The following is a 14,934-nucleotide window of genomic DNA, read 5'->3' on the forward strand; positions in this document are numbered from 1 at the left end:
TTTTTACTACACAAAGGGATAGGCACCAGTTAGGGTGACTCATATTTTAGATCCAATCATGAGACAAACACATAAAAATAGGTTTAGGCATAACCACCAAGACAGGTGCTAAAATAGAAGCATGAAATTTTAAAGGGTATAAAATTCACGACATAAGAAAATATCATAGGTGCAATATCTTTCGTATGGTTATGGTGTCTTTCACCATCAAATTTTTGTCATGCCCAAATTTTAGTACTTGGGAAAAATCACAACCAATAAAGTTTTGTTCGAGAAATATTCAATATTTACCCTTTATGACATACATACATATATATGAACCTTAAACATATAGAAATGCTATGAAAAAAATTATGTCTAAGCATCCATATCATCAAACACTTGTATCAACACCTAACAACAATGTATGTGAAATTAATGATCTAGATACAATCAAATTGCTAGACTTTATAAATAAATTGTTGCATAAAATGCATGACATGAGCTCAAAATACATCAAGTGTCCAATTCTATAATTAAACAATTCATGATGAAATCAGTCACTTAGGTTGATGGTCATTCCTTATCTACTCCTTCCACTATCATCTGTACAATTGTGAGTATGTATTGAGATCACATACATGATCTCTTCTAGGGATAACTGAGTTCATTCCATGGAGTTGACCAATCTCCTCATGGTTGCTGGCTAGATATACTTAGAACATCCATGTTTTCTTGCATGGTGTTTACCTGTTAATTCATGTACACATCATTGCATACCTAGAGGATGATGACATGGACCTTAGTACCATCATCTAAGCCAACTATGTTGCTAACTTATCCTACTTCACTATGATAGTGTTCAAATGTAGCCAAAATAGAATATATTGATTGTGCAATAAGATCATCTTATTGACTTCACTCACCTTTTTGCCTAGGGTTGTATTTGTCTCTTGTGTAAGCTAGGCAAATTATACCATGTATGTGCTATATACCATTGGTGTTTGGGTCATGAGACCAAAGGGAAGAGTAAACCATCCATCATGTATATGATAAAAATTAATACCATATGTTTATATGAGTATAATACAATGCACAAGAGGTTTAATGGTAAATGAAATAAAACCCTATTAATAACACTCCTTACACATCATTATTACCATTAGTCGCATATGATAACAATTTGGAAAAAAACTCAAAAATAATAAATAGACAATTTAATCATTATATCTAGATCATTAGTTGCCACTCTTTTGTAATACATGTTTACTAAAGTGGTTCAATATCAAAGGTGTCCTATGAATCAATTCCTCTTTTGAACATGTAAGTCTCATTGGGAACATCTATTGTATAGAAAATTGCAAGTCAATTCATTTCTTTGGATAAAATTTAATAATCCTTACAAATAATTTGAACAATAAGTCATTCATTGGAATTTCTTTTCAAGTTAAGTATTTTGTTATATGTTTTCAAGAGCATTGCTAATTGATTTTCCAACTTGATTTCAAGATTTCATGGTAGATATATATATTTGATTTTCAGCTTGAATCATAGAATTGCCTTTTACCCTTTTTAATCTTTCTATCCTTACAAACATTTATAAGATTATCATACTTGAAAGGAAATAATAATCTCACGAGTAAATTTTATATTTCTATTTTTTTCAAAAGAATTAATTAATATTATAGTAAAGTTTCACCATATTTTTGCTAACAAGTTATGTGTTTCAAACTATTGCTTAAAAGTATGCAGCCACGTCAATTATAGATTCAAGTTGTCTACAAACAACTAGAAATACATTGGCCATACATATGTATCAAATCACATGAAATCTACCTTATCACTACACAAATGGTAATTTCTTATCTTTTCTTCCGTTCTTTGAAAAGGGATAAATGACTTTGATCAAGAGCAATGAAATGGTGAGGTCACAAATGGGAGACCTCATCCCCATTTAAACATTCAACAATAGCACCTTAGTGGTCTTGGAACTTTGATGGCAAGAAGAACAACACAACTTAACCATCACAACATGTCAATATTGACACAGATGATATTTTTTGTAATATAACTTGTGAAAATGATATTTTTATTTATATATTAAATAAAAACATATCTACTAATACTTTAATCTTCATAAAAAATAAATAAAAGTAATATATAATTAATTATTTCTAGAAAGTGATATTTTATATTAAATAAAACGTACCTAATATAAAAATATTTTTTTGTTGGAAAGAAAGAGGAGAATCCTTGCTGCGCTTGTCGTAAACCTAGTGGGTCCTCATGAGTTGCTTTCATTTTATTGACCGATCTTGCTAAAAAACATTAAACATTTAAATATGACGTCTTCTACAGGATCGAATTTGATTTTATCTCTTATGAGCCAATAACACCACTTTCAACAATTCTCACGTACACCAGCTTGCACAGAATTCAAGATATTAATTGGTTAACACTAGAGAATCTTCCAACCGGTGATCATCTGTAACTTGAGTTAAACCTTACCCGGACTAGCAAAATAAAGATATAAGGAGACTCGGATTGATTTCAATATCAAGTCTATACGAGTGATCAGATCGAGTACCGAGTATGGAGATTCTCTTCTTTGTGATTTCATGCCTGCTACTTTTTTCAACTCATCAGCTGCGCTCCAGTTCGGCAGAGGCAACCCAGAAATCGGGTAAGTGCATTCTTTTGGTCTTTTGTTTTTCAAATCAATAGTTTTCATTACCCAGAAGAAATCAAATTTCAATCTTTTGGCTTTGGTGTGTTCCATTAATGGGGGATGTTTTGTGCTTGATGGTTACAGAATACCCATTTCCGTTTATGACAGTAGATGCTGAGAAGGCAGCTGCAAGAACATATGATTACATTGTGGTTGGCGGAGGTACAGCAGGGTGTCCTCTCGCTGCAACTCTGTCACAGCACTTTTCTGTTTTGCTATTGGAAAGAGGAGATTCCCCCTATGGAAATCCTGACACCGAAGACATTAGTGGGTTTTTCAAGGTTCTTGGAGATCCCAGTGAATTCCCGTATGCTGCTCAGGGATTTGTCTCAGAAGATGGAGTGCAGTTTGTAAGGGGGAGAGTTCTGGGTGGTGGAACAGCCATTAATGGTGCCTTCTATAGTAGGGCAAGCTCTGAATTCATTCGGGAGATGGAGTGGGATGAGAAACTTGTGAATGAGTCGTATGAATGGGTGGAGAAGTTGAACGTTTTCCAACCAGAGAATCTTTCTCGTTGGAATTCTGCTTTCAAGGATGCACTTTTGGAAGCTGGAGTGCTTCCTTATCATGGGTATACTCTGGATCATTTGGAGGGCACCAAGATTAGTGCTTCAACCATTGACAGCAATGGAAGGAGACACACCTCTGCAGATCTTCTGCAATATGCAAATCCAGATAACATTGTGGTTCTTTTGAATGCTACAGCCACCAGAATCCTCCTTGACTCCTCATCAGGTACGCCTGTGTTTTCTTTGCTTCCAAATCTGTAGATAATTGGCTGCATATTAGGTGAGTTTGAGTTTGTAGATTAATACAGAGGTTCTCTTTTATCTTTCCGAATCTTTCAGTGGGTTAGGACTGATTTTTTTGGGTTAAAGTTGCCTCTATTATCTGCTGATCAGAACGACTCCATTGATGGGTCTGGCTTTTGTATGGTTACTAGAAGTTCTATTTGAGTTGAACAAAAGAGCTTCTGGCTCCCACTGTCAAGCAAGATAGCTTTCTGTCCTTTCCTGTGTTTCATGTCATCTTTTTGAATTATTGAAACTGTTTATCCTGTTCTGAATATAAAAGTGTTTTCAGTGGTCAGAATGGTCCTTTGGGGTTTGGCGTTTCTGTTTGTCTGAGTTGAACATGGGATCTTTTGGTTCCTAGTCTAGATCTTGCTTGCATTATCGAATTTGATATTATCTTTTTTAATTGTCTATTTTATAAATTTGATATTTTTCTCCTTTAATTATCTTTTTTTTGAATTTGATATTTTATTATTGATATTATCTTGTTTTAAATATAAAAGCTTTTTAGTGGTCGGAGTAGTTCTTTTGGGTTTGGCGTTCTTGGTCTGTGTTGAACATCGGATCTTTTGACTCTACTCTGGAGTAAGACATATATCTCTTTATTTATCAAGTTTGGTATTATCTTTTTTAATTGTTCATCTTTTGAATTTGATATTTTTATATTTGAAAAATTGAAATTTTTTATTCGAATTTTGTTTCATATCGTTAGAATGATCTTTTTATAAGTTTGGGATTATTCTAATTATTAAATAGTTTTTGTGTGAGTTGAACATGGGATCTTTTGGCTTCTAGTGGTAAGATAGCTTAGGTCCCTTTCTTGGAGTTGATATCACCTTTTAGCTAATGGTATCAGTGAGAATATTTCTTTTGTGTTTGGTATTTCTTTAATTATTAAGAAGTTTTGTCTCAGTTGAGCATGGGATCTTTTGGTTCCTACTATCAAGTAAGAGATATTTTTCTTTATTTATCGAGTTTGATATTAATGTTTTTAATTGTTCATTTTTTGAATTTGATCTTCTTTTTGAATTTTTGAAATTTTTTATTCATTTTTTTTATACCTGTTAGGATAACCCTTTTGTGGGTTTGGCATTTCTATCATTATTAAATAGCTTTTGTTTTAGTTAAACATGGGATGTTTTGGCTTATAGGGGTAAGATAGCTTTACGTCCCTTCGAGTTGATATCAAGTTTTCACTAATTGTACACCTCACAATATTTCTTTTGTGTTTAGTGTTTCTTTAATTATTAAGAAGTTTTGTCCAAGTTGTGCATTAGGTCTTTTAGCTTCTATTGCCAAGAGAGATTTCTCTTTATTTATTGATTTTGATATTATCTTTTCTAATTGTTCCTTTTTTGAATTTAATATTTTCTTTTTTAACTATTGAAACTATTTATTCCTTTTTTTTTTTTATTGATTGGTTTGCCATTTTTTTAATTATTAAAACATTTTTATCTGAGTTGAACATGGGATATATTGGCTTCTAGTAGTATGATAGCTTTATGTCCCTTTCTTTGGCGTTTCTTTTTGTATGAGTTGAACATGGGATCTTTTAGCAAAGTTATTTGTTATTATAATTTCAATATATGTATGTTTGTATTAAAAATAGTTAGTATGGTACAATTTTTCTTTCTTTTATTTCTTATTTTATTTTGCAAAAAATATTATTAATAGTTAATTTTGATTATGTTCTTTATAATAGTTTTTAGAAAAGGTTGTTTTTTTTTTCATTTTTTTGATAAGATTCCTTTTTCCATTTATCATTTTATATAAATAAAAATGTCAATTTATGATAACATTTTTATTTATAAAGAATTCTAATATAATGTTTTGATTTTTTGTAGGAATGTTAAAGGCTATTGGTGTTGAGTTTATGAGTAGTGTTGATGGGATTTCCTATCAAGTGTTTATCAATCAATTGTCAGAATGGAGTGAGGTAATTTTGTCAGCAGGAACAATAGGTAGTCCCCAACTTCTCTTGTTAAGTGGAATCGGCCCCTCTGAACAACTTAAAGAATTAAATATTACTGTATTTTTAGACTTGAATAATGTAGGAAAGGGAATTAAAGATCCACCACGTACAACAGTCACTATAAAATCCCCTGAACCACTTGAATTTCGTGCAGTGCAAGTAGTGGGTATCATAGATAATTCACAAGTCTACTTTGAGTCTTTTAGTTATTTTCAACAAGAAGATGTCACAAACTATCAAAATCTAGGACTTATTATTACCAAGGTGGCATTTCCTTTATCAAGTGGCGAGCTTCGTCTTAGAAGTAAAAACCCCCTGGATAACCCCATTGTAAGATATAACTACTTTTCTCATCCTTTTGATGAACAAGAATGTATTCTTACTCTAAAGGTACTATCAAATCTTACCATGACCACTTCTCTTCAAGAATTCACATTTAAGGGTAGTGAAAATTCCAACATCCTTCAATTCATAGGATCTGAATTACCACAAGATCTATCAGACAATAATGCTATGGTAAAGTTTTGTAAAGAAACCGTAGAAACCTTTTGGCATTACCATGGAGGGTGTGAAGTTGATTCTGTGATTGACAAAAGGCTTCGTGTGAAAGGTGTTGATAGTATAAGGGTTGTGGATAATTCAATTTTCAAAGGTAGCCCTGGGACCAATCCACAAGCCACTATCATGATGCTTGCAAGGTATGCATTTTTTTGTAGATTATATTATTTTAAATAATTAACAATATTACAAATGAATGACACATTTTTAATGTAATATATGCAGGTATATTGGAGTTAAAATCCTTCAAGAGCGCATGAACATTTGTGAATATTAGGCCACTTCCAAACCTTGATAAATAAAATGATAGAAACTTATGTATATTTTAATTAAGATATCATCAATGTAAATAATATCATGTCTACTATAATACCATATTATGTAATTTTCAATTATATTTTAATGAATTATATTTACATGAATAATGTTCATTCAATAGAATACAACAAAAACAATTTTAATTGAACATGGAACTTCCTATTAAATTTTGTGAAATGGGAGGATACAAAATTGTGAGTTTTCCTATGGGAAATGAAACTTATAAGATTGATGTGTTTTAGATGACTACTATCCCTCATTTTATTTGATTACACTACCTAAATATATGACTATTGATAATATATAACTAATTTTCTAATAACTCAAAGTAATTCTCAAGATTGGATTTTCATAATAATCAAGCTAAAATATGAAGATATTGTTAATGGAACTTAAATTAATATTTTTTTATATGTTATATTAAATAATTAAAATATTGGTTAATATTAACATATGTTAAGAGGTGGATAATTAATTAAACTCATGTTGTCCATATCAAGGTTGTGTAATAAACATAATATATCTACTTATACTAATAGGAGAAATATCACAACTATAAAACACTATAATTAGTTTTCAAGTAATACTTATCATAATTTCAAATATAAATCTTAAAGAAGAGTAATTAAATTGATAACAATTGTGGAAAAGACATATTAAATTGAGCAATTGGAAAATGTATATTCCTTGTTACTCATAGAAGTATTATATTTAGATATTTTTATGATCATTTAAAAAAAAAATTGATTTATTATTGAAAGAAAACACTTGATCAAGCTTCCCATGATGCCTTATCTACAAGGCTTATAATTGCAAGCTATTATGACCAATAGCTATTATCTTGTTGCCATTTTTTGGGAAACATAAAACTTAAATTACTATTCACCAGGATTATATAATAATAAAATTACTAGATAGAATAGGAATCAATTGATTAATGTGTGAAGTAGGTAAATCTAATTGATAAATTTAGAAGGATAATAAGTGTTCATCTCTATTTGTCAATGTAGTAGAAATTTTGTAATCCATTTCAAAATTTTCTCTTGGTAGATAATTTCTTCCTTTTCCTTGTTTTTCCTAATCTCTATCATGATAACAAATATAATCAAAATGGGTGAAAAATTAGCATTTCCTCCAATAGATGTAGTAAAACCGCTAAATTTTTCTTAGGGACAAATTACATTAGGGAAAGATAGGAATTTGATAGATCTAAGCCTAAAAGACAAAGATTATGATCATATTCTAGGGGTTTTAGATGTGCCTGTTCTTTCCCTTGAGTTGAATTGATTTGAATTTGTTGAAAATGTTGAAATTAGGGGAAATGTGTGGATATTCAAGAAATTATGCATAAAAAGTGAGCCACAGTCATCAAACATAGCCACGGACCTGGATTTGAGCAATATGTGAATGTTCGGATTTGTTCCTAAAAGGTCAACTTAAATTGTCAAGACCAGAATGTCGGTCGCTTTGGTCCTTCAAACTTTTCATCGTCCAAAGGGGAACATGTTTGTCTCTGCAAATAAAGTTGATCCTCAATGTTACAACTATGCACTTATTTATTGCACATAGAAAGAAAGGGGAAATTGTTGGGATTTGGGTTTCATCTAAGTCAAAGCCTGGTTTAGGAATTAACCTTGAATGAATAACTGCAAATATTAAAATAAATAATGGAAAGTTATACCTTAGATCTATAATTGTTAATGATAATTATTTTCTTCTTAAATGTAATCAGATATGTTGTATGAAATGGCATGAACACAACAAAACCCTAATTACACACACATGCTTGTATATGAATGGTGTAATCTTGCTCCACAATGGTTAGATGAAGAATATGTAGCCTTGAAAATCTCTGAAAATGCTTGATGATGAATGCTTCACAGATGCAAGGATTGATTGTTTGAAGATATGAGTTCGATAAATGAAATTTGGTTGATCAAATATCTTTATATAGGAGTATCTAGGTCATTTATAGATTAGGCCAACCTCCAACGGTCATGCGAAACCATGAAATTGAATTAGCGTTGGAGAGATAGGACCCTTGCCCCATTTCAAAATTGGGCCTACCTAAGAGGGACTCGGGCACTGGGTGCTCTGGTCTTGGACCTAGGTATGGGTACCTTGGTACTTCTCAAAAAGGGACCACAATTAAGCCCTAGATAGAAGGACACCTCTCTAGGAAGTTCATTAGTGGCTGTAGATGGCATCAAAACTAGAGATTGGGCACAAAAAAAGACCTAGATAGAAGATGAGGAGGAAACATGCTAAATTAGGGGCATAAACATGAGGTGTAAATTGGGATGGTGACAATTTATGATGCTACATTTAGCTCCCACTTTAATGGGAGTATGACCCTATGCAAATGCTCATGGTAAATTAGATGAAGGAGATGAAAGAGAGGAGCAATTAGGAGCATAATCACAAGGAGTATAAGACATCACTAATTTTGAGAAACTGAGCCCATAATATTAGGATCTTGACTCACTCAAGTGAATGCAAGGGCATACAAAACAAGACAAAAACAAAAAAGGAAAACAAAGACAAAATGGCAAAAGATACACAACACAAATGCTAAAGACCAAAAACAAGACCTCAAGTCTGTTGGTATTATGGATGTGTTGCATTAGTTTTGTCATTGATGTAAACACTTATCCTTCTGGAGATCTACTTTGTTGATTTGGCACTATGGTTATTTGGTTTACTGTTGAACCGACACATTGTGTTCACCGGCAAGTTCAATGACTTATGCACAGTCACCAGTATATTGTTCACCTGCAGGTTATATGGTTCACCGGCATTGATGATGACTTGTTATCATTTGGAGATCACTTGATTATGTCGAAGACATGGTTTGGATACTTGGTTTTGGTGTTTTGGTTATTGGTCTAATCGGGTTGACATATTTGCTATTACTGACAGATTGGTCTAGGTTATGGACAAGTAAGCGTTATCTACTCCAGATCAGCATGACATGTTATGGAGATTATTTATTGATTGAATATTGTTGTAAATGTATTGAGCCGACATGATGCATTGAATCAAGACTTATTTGTAATTGATTTTATTGTAATATTCTCAGTGAGCCGACCTACACATTTGGTCTTAGGTTTTGTATATATGTAAGATCTTATTTATGAAATGAGAGATGGTATGCAAGGTTATGGTATGGTATTGTAACATGGTATGTGCTAATATTGAAGATCATATGAGCAGACCATAGAGAAGGTTCAAAAAAGCTTTGAAGGTGTTTATTAGAGCTTAACCAGTACTCAATCCAACATTGGAGATGCTATTTTGAGCAGTACATTATTCTAGGATTTAACCATCCTACTGTAGTCATTGCGACTCCCATTTGAGCAGTGTGCTCTAGGTGGTTGGCCTTTCTGCATGTGCAGACCCCATTTGTATACACATACTATCTGTAGTAGTAGCATCTGATTGTGGGTAAGGTTTCCCACCATGGTTTTTCCCCTTACAGGGTTTCCACGTCAAAATATTTGTGTTATGTGTTGTGGATGTTGTTTCCCTTTTTGTTTCATGCATTAAGTTTCACCAATATTGATACTAACTGTTAATTTGTTAACCAACATTAAGTTTAGTTTACCAGTATTAAGTGTCAAGTTTGATTAAGCTATTATTGGGTTGAAATTCATAGACAATTGATTCACCCCCCCTCTCAGTTGCCTTCTGGTTCCTAACAATTGGTATCAGAGCAAGTCCTCTTTTTGCAGAAGCCTAACAGCTTGAGGAGATCCTATGGCAACAAATATTTTTAGGAAGGACAATCCTAAACTTGATGGAACTAACTATGGTATATGGAAGATCAGAATGGAGACACATCTTAATTGCATTGGAAGAGACATATGGGAAGTTACAAAGAATGGTTATGTTGGTCCTACTCTGAATCAACCTAATCCACCAACATTGGGTAAAGATCAAGAAAATGATTGCAAAGCAAGAGAAGCACTTTTGAGTCCATTATCAGATCAGAAAATCATGGGATTATCAGTACAATCTAATACTAAATCTATTTGGGATAAATTAGAGACATTGAATGAAGGAGATACCACCATCAAAATTGCAAAACTGGAATGTTACTGGGTTAGGTATGAAAATTTGAAAATGGAAGAAGATGAAAGAATTTCTTTTTTTATGGAAAGAGTTAATGAAATTGTTTTAGTAATACAATATTGTGGAGGATCCTTAACTGAAGATGAAATTGTTTCTAAACTTTTAAGAGCTTTGCCACCGGCATACAAAATAAAATTAACTGCTATTAATGAGTTGAGAACAATGCTTAATACATCAGTATCTAGAGATACCTTGGTTGGAAAACTTTCAGCATTTGAGTTTGAGGAATTTGGTCCCGTTGCTACAATTAAGATGGATTTATCCTTCCGAACATCATCATCTACAGAATCATCATCATCTGACAAATTTGATTGGAAAGCACTATATGAAAAAGAACTTGAAGATATTAGAAGAAAAATGAAGAACTGGAAGAACTTGAAGCACTATTTGCAAGGAAAATGCCTAAAGGTCTAGTTGGAAGTAAGTATGAAGGTAAAGCACTGTTTAAATGTTTTAACTACAATAAAGTTAGTCATATAGCATCTAGATGTCCGGATAGACATGCAAGATTGAGAGAAGAAGTGAAAAGAACATATAATCCTAACCCTAAATATCAGAGATACAGATTTAAGAAGAATAGAGATAAATCCTGTTACTATGCTGATAAAGGAGTTACTGATGATTTTGATGAAGAACCGACAGACAATGGATGGGATTTTGTTTCAATAAAAGAAGATCAACTGGCACCTACTATTCCATTGTTAGAGCAGGCCCTGATAGCTAAAATTGAAGAAAAAGATGAATGGATCATTGATAGTGGATGTTCACATCACATGACTAGTGATAAAAGTAAATTCTTATCTTTTCAGGAATATAATGGAGGTCTAGTAAGGTTTGGCAATAATAAAGCTTGTTTAATCAAAGGAAAAAGGCATTATATCTTTGGATGGTAAGAACAATACTGACAATGTTTATTATGTTGAAGGTTTGAAGCATAATCTTTTGAGTGTTGGTCAATTAGTTGAAAAAAGATTTCAGTTACAATTCAAGAATGGTAAATGCAAAATCATGAACAGAACTAGATTGGAGAATGCAACTGGTAATCAGAGTAAAGGTAATATCTTTCATTTGAACAATAGTGATAAGACATGTTTGATTGCACATATTGATGAAAGTTGGTTATGGCATAAGAGACTTTGTCATGTAAATTTTGATTGCATTGTAAAGATCAGTTCAACTAAGGCAGTAAGGGATTTACCTAAGATTGTGAAACCTCATAATCCGGTATGAAAGGAATGTCAAATGGGAAAGCAAGTTAGAATAACTTTTAAGAGTATTTATGAGAAATCCAATAATGTTGATTTAATTCATACTGACTTGTGTGGTCCAGTAAGAACAAGAAGTCTACAGGGAGATAGATACTTTATGCTAATTATTGATGATTATTCTAGAATGTCTTGGGTTACTTTTATTAGGGAGAAATCATTTCTCAAATTGAACCAGCATTTGTTATTGAAGCATGTCAAGATGAATAATGGATAAAAGCAATGGAAGATGAACTAGAACAAATTGAAAAGAACAATACATAGACATTAGTTTCTCAGCCTAAAGATAGAAATGTAATTGGAACTAAATGGGTATTCAGAAATAAACTTAATGAAGATGGTAAGGTAATTAGGAACAAATCAAGATTAGTGTGTAAAGGATATTCACAGAAAGAGGGAATTGATTATAATGAAACCTTTGCACTGGTAGCTAGAATTGAGGCAGTTAGATTATTTCTTGCATTTACAGCTCATAAGAACTATAAAGTATATCAGATGGATGTAAAATGTGCATTTCTGAATGGTGATCTTGAAGAGGAAGTTTACATTGAACAGCCTGATGGATTTTCATTGAAAAATGTTAAAGATATGGTTTGTAGATTAAGGAAAGCTTTGTATGGATTGAAGCAAGCTCCTAGAGCTTGGTATGCTATATTGGACAAATATCTTTTGAAGCTTGGTTACACTAAAGGTAATGCTGACAACAACTTATATTTCAAAGTGACTAACGATGACATCTTGGTTATTGAATTTTTTGCTGATGATATCATTTTTGGAGGAGAACATAGATTGTGTAAGGACTTTTCTAACAAGATGCAGGAAGAATTTGAAATGTCTATGATTGGGGAGATAAAATAATTTTTAGGATTGCAGATTTCACAAACTGATAAAGGTATATTCATATGTCAAACAAAATACTTAAAGGAACTACTGAAGAGATTTGGTATGGAAAACTCTAAACCAATAAATACTCCTATGACTACAACTGTTAAATTGACATTGAAGGATGATCTAGCTCCTGTTAATCCAACAAGATACAAATCTATGATTGGAGGTTTATTGTATTTTACACAAACAAAACCTAATATAATGAATGTAGTATGTATTGTTTCAAGATTTCAGAGTAATCCTAAAGAAAATCATGAATCAACAGTAAAAAGTATTTTTCGGTATCTACAAGGCACAACAAATCTTGGTTTATGGTATTCTAAAGATAATTTTTTTTATTTATGTGCATACATCGATGCAAATTGGGTAGGATGTGGATGAAAGAAAGAGTACCACTGGTGGTGCATTCTTTCTTGGTAGCATATTGATTTCATGGTTAAGCAAGAAGCAAAGTTGTACATCATTATCAACAACAAAATCAGAATATGTTGTAGCAGCAACTAATTGTACTCAGGTATTATGGATTAAGCAAAAGTTGAAGGACATAAAGGTAAAATGCAAAGAACCTATAATCATTTATTGCGATAACTCAGCAGCAATTGAGATATCAAAAAATCCTGTATTACACTCTAAGACTAAGCATGTTTCTATCAAATATAACTTTCTGAAAGAGAATGTTGAAGCAAAAGAAGTAAGATTGGTTTATGTGAATACTAAAGAGCAGATTGCAGATATCTTTACAAAGCCTTTGCCTAAGGAAACCTTTGAATATCTCAGAGAGTAGCTTGAGGCAATACCCTCACCGGTAGAGACTTGGACAATTGAAGATTAGCATCAAACTAGTAGAAACTAACATAAATCTTTTTTTCAGCTTTGATGGAGGAGAGCTACTTCTCAGGGGGAGTAGTTGGTTGTATGTTCTTGTATTTTTTTTTATTTCTTTGGCATTTGATGTCAAAGGGAGAAAGAGATCTATGGAAAAACATTCTTGGGAGAGAGATCTATGAGACATTATTCATTGGGGGAGAGATATATACTCTTTGTATTTTGATTTTGATTTTTGGTATTGATCTATTCTGGAGATTGTTGGTTTTTGGTTTTTGGCATTCTGTTTTGGCACTTAGATGTTTTTCCATCTAGTGTTGCCATCAATGCCAAAGGAGGAGATTGTTGGTATTATGGATGTGTTGCATTAGTTTTGTCATTGATGTAAACACTTATCCTTCTGGAGATCTACATTGTTGATTTGGCACTATGGTTATACTGGTTTATTGTTGAACCAACATATTATGTTCACCAACAAGCTCAGTGACTTATGCACAGTCACCAGTATATTGTTCACCGATAGGTTATATGGTTCACCGCCACTGATGATGACTTGTTATCATCTGGAGATCACTTGATTATGTCGAAGACATGGTTTGGATACTTGGTTTTGGTGTTTTGGTTATTGGTCTAATCGGATTGACATATTTGTTGTTACTGGTAGATTGGTCTAGGTTATGGACCGGTATGCGTTATCTATTCCAGATCAGCATGACACGTTATGGAGATGATTTATTGATTGAATATTATTGTAAATGTATTGAGCCGACATGATGCAAAACATCAAGACTTATTTGTAATTGATTTTATTGTAATATTCTTAGTGAGCTGACCTACACATTTGGTCTTAGGTTTTGTATATATGTAAGATCTCATTTGTGAGATGAGAGATGGTATGCAAGGTTATGGTATGGTATTGTAACATGGTATGTGTGAATATTGAATATCATATGAGCATACCATAGAGAAGGTTCAAGGAAGGTTTGAAGGTGTTTATCAGAGCTTAATCAGTACTGAATCTAGCATTGGAGATTCTATTTTGAGCAGTACATTATTCTAGGATTTAACCATCCTACTATAGTCATTGCGACTCCCATTTGAGAAGCGTGCTCTAGGTGGTTGGCCTTTCTGCATGTGCAGACCCCATTTGTATACACATACTATCTGCAGTAGTATTATCTGATTATGGGTAAGATTTCCCACCATGGTTTTTCCCCTTACAGGGTTTCCATGTCAAAATCTCTGTGTTATGTGTTGTGGATGTTGTTTCTCTTTTTGTTTCATGCATTAAGTTTCATCGGTATTGATCTTAACTATTAATTTGTTAACCGACATTAAGTTTGGTTTACCAGTATTAAGTATCAATTTTGATTAAGTTATTATTGGGTTGAAATTCATAGACAACTGATTCACCCCCCCCTCAGTAGCCTTCCGGTTCCTAACAAAGTCAACTATTCGAAGAGACCTTGATATCAA

General features: G+C 32.6%; 1 protein-coding gene across 1 annotated transcript; it reads left to right on the forward strand.

Moving 5' to 3' along the window:
* Positions 1 to 2,456: 2,456 nt before the first annotated feature.
* On the forward strand, positions 2,457 to 6,434 carry LOC131039849 ((R)-mandelonitrile lyase-like). The gene is made up of 4 exons (XM_057972700.2): positions 2,457 to 2,662; positions 2,792 to 3,442; positions 5,346 to 6,171; positions 6,257 to 6,434. The coding sequence occupies exons 1-4, from the start codon at positions 2,572 to 2,574 to the stop codon at positions 6,306 to 6,308; spliced, it is 1,620 nt and encodes a 539-aa protein (XP_057828683.2). The 5' UTR covers positions 2,457 to 2,571; the 3' UTR covers positions 6,309 to 6,434.
* The last annotated feature ends 8,500 nt before the right edge of the window (positions 6,435 to 14,934 follow it).

Source organism: Cryptomeria japonica, unplaced genomic scaffold, assembly GCF_030272615.1.
Source record: "Cryptomeria japonica unplaced genomic scaffold, Sugi_1.0 HiC_scaffold_570, whole genome shotgun sequence".
In the NCBI taxonomy this organism is placed as follows: Eukaryota; Viridiplantae; Streptophyta; class Pinopsida; order Cupressales; family Cupressaceae; genus Cryptomeria; species Cryptomeria japonica.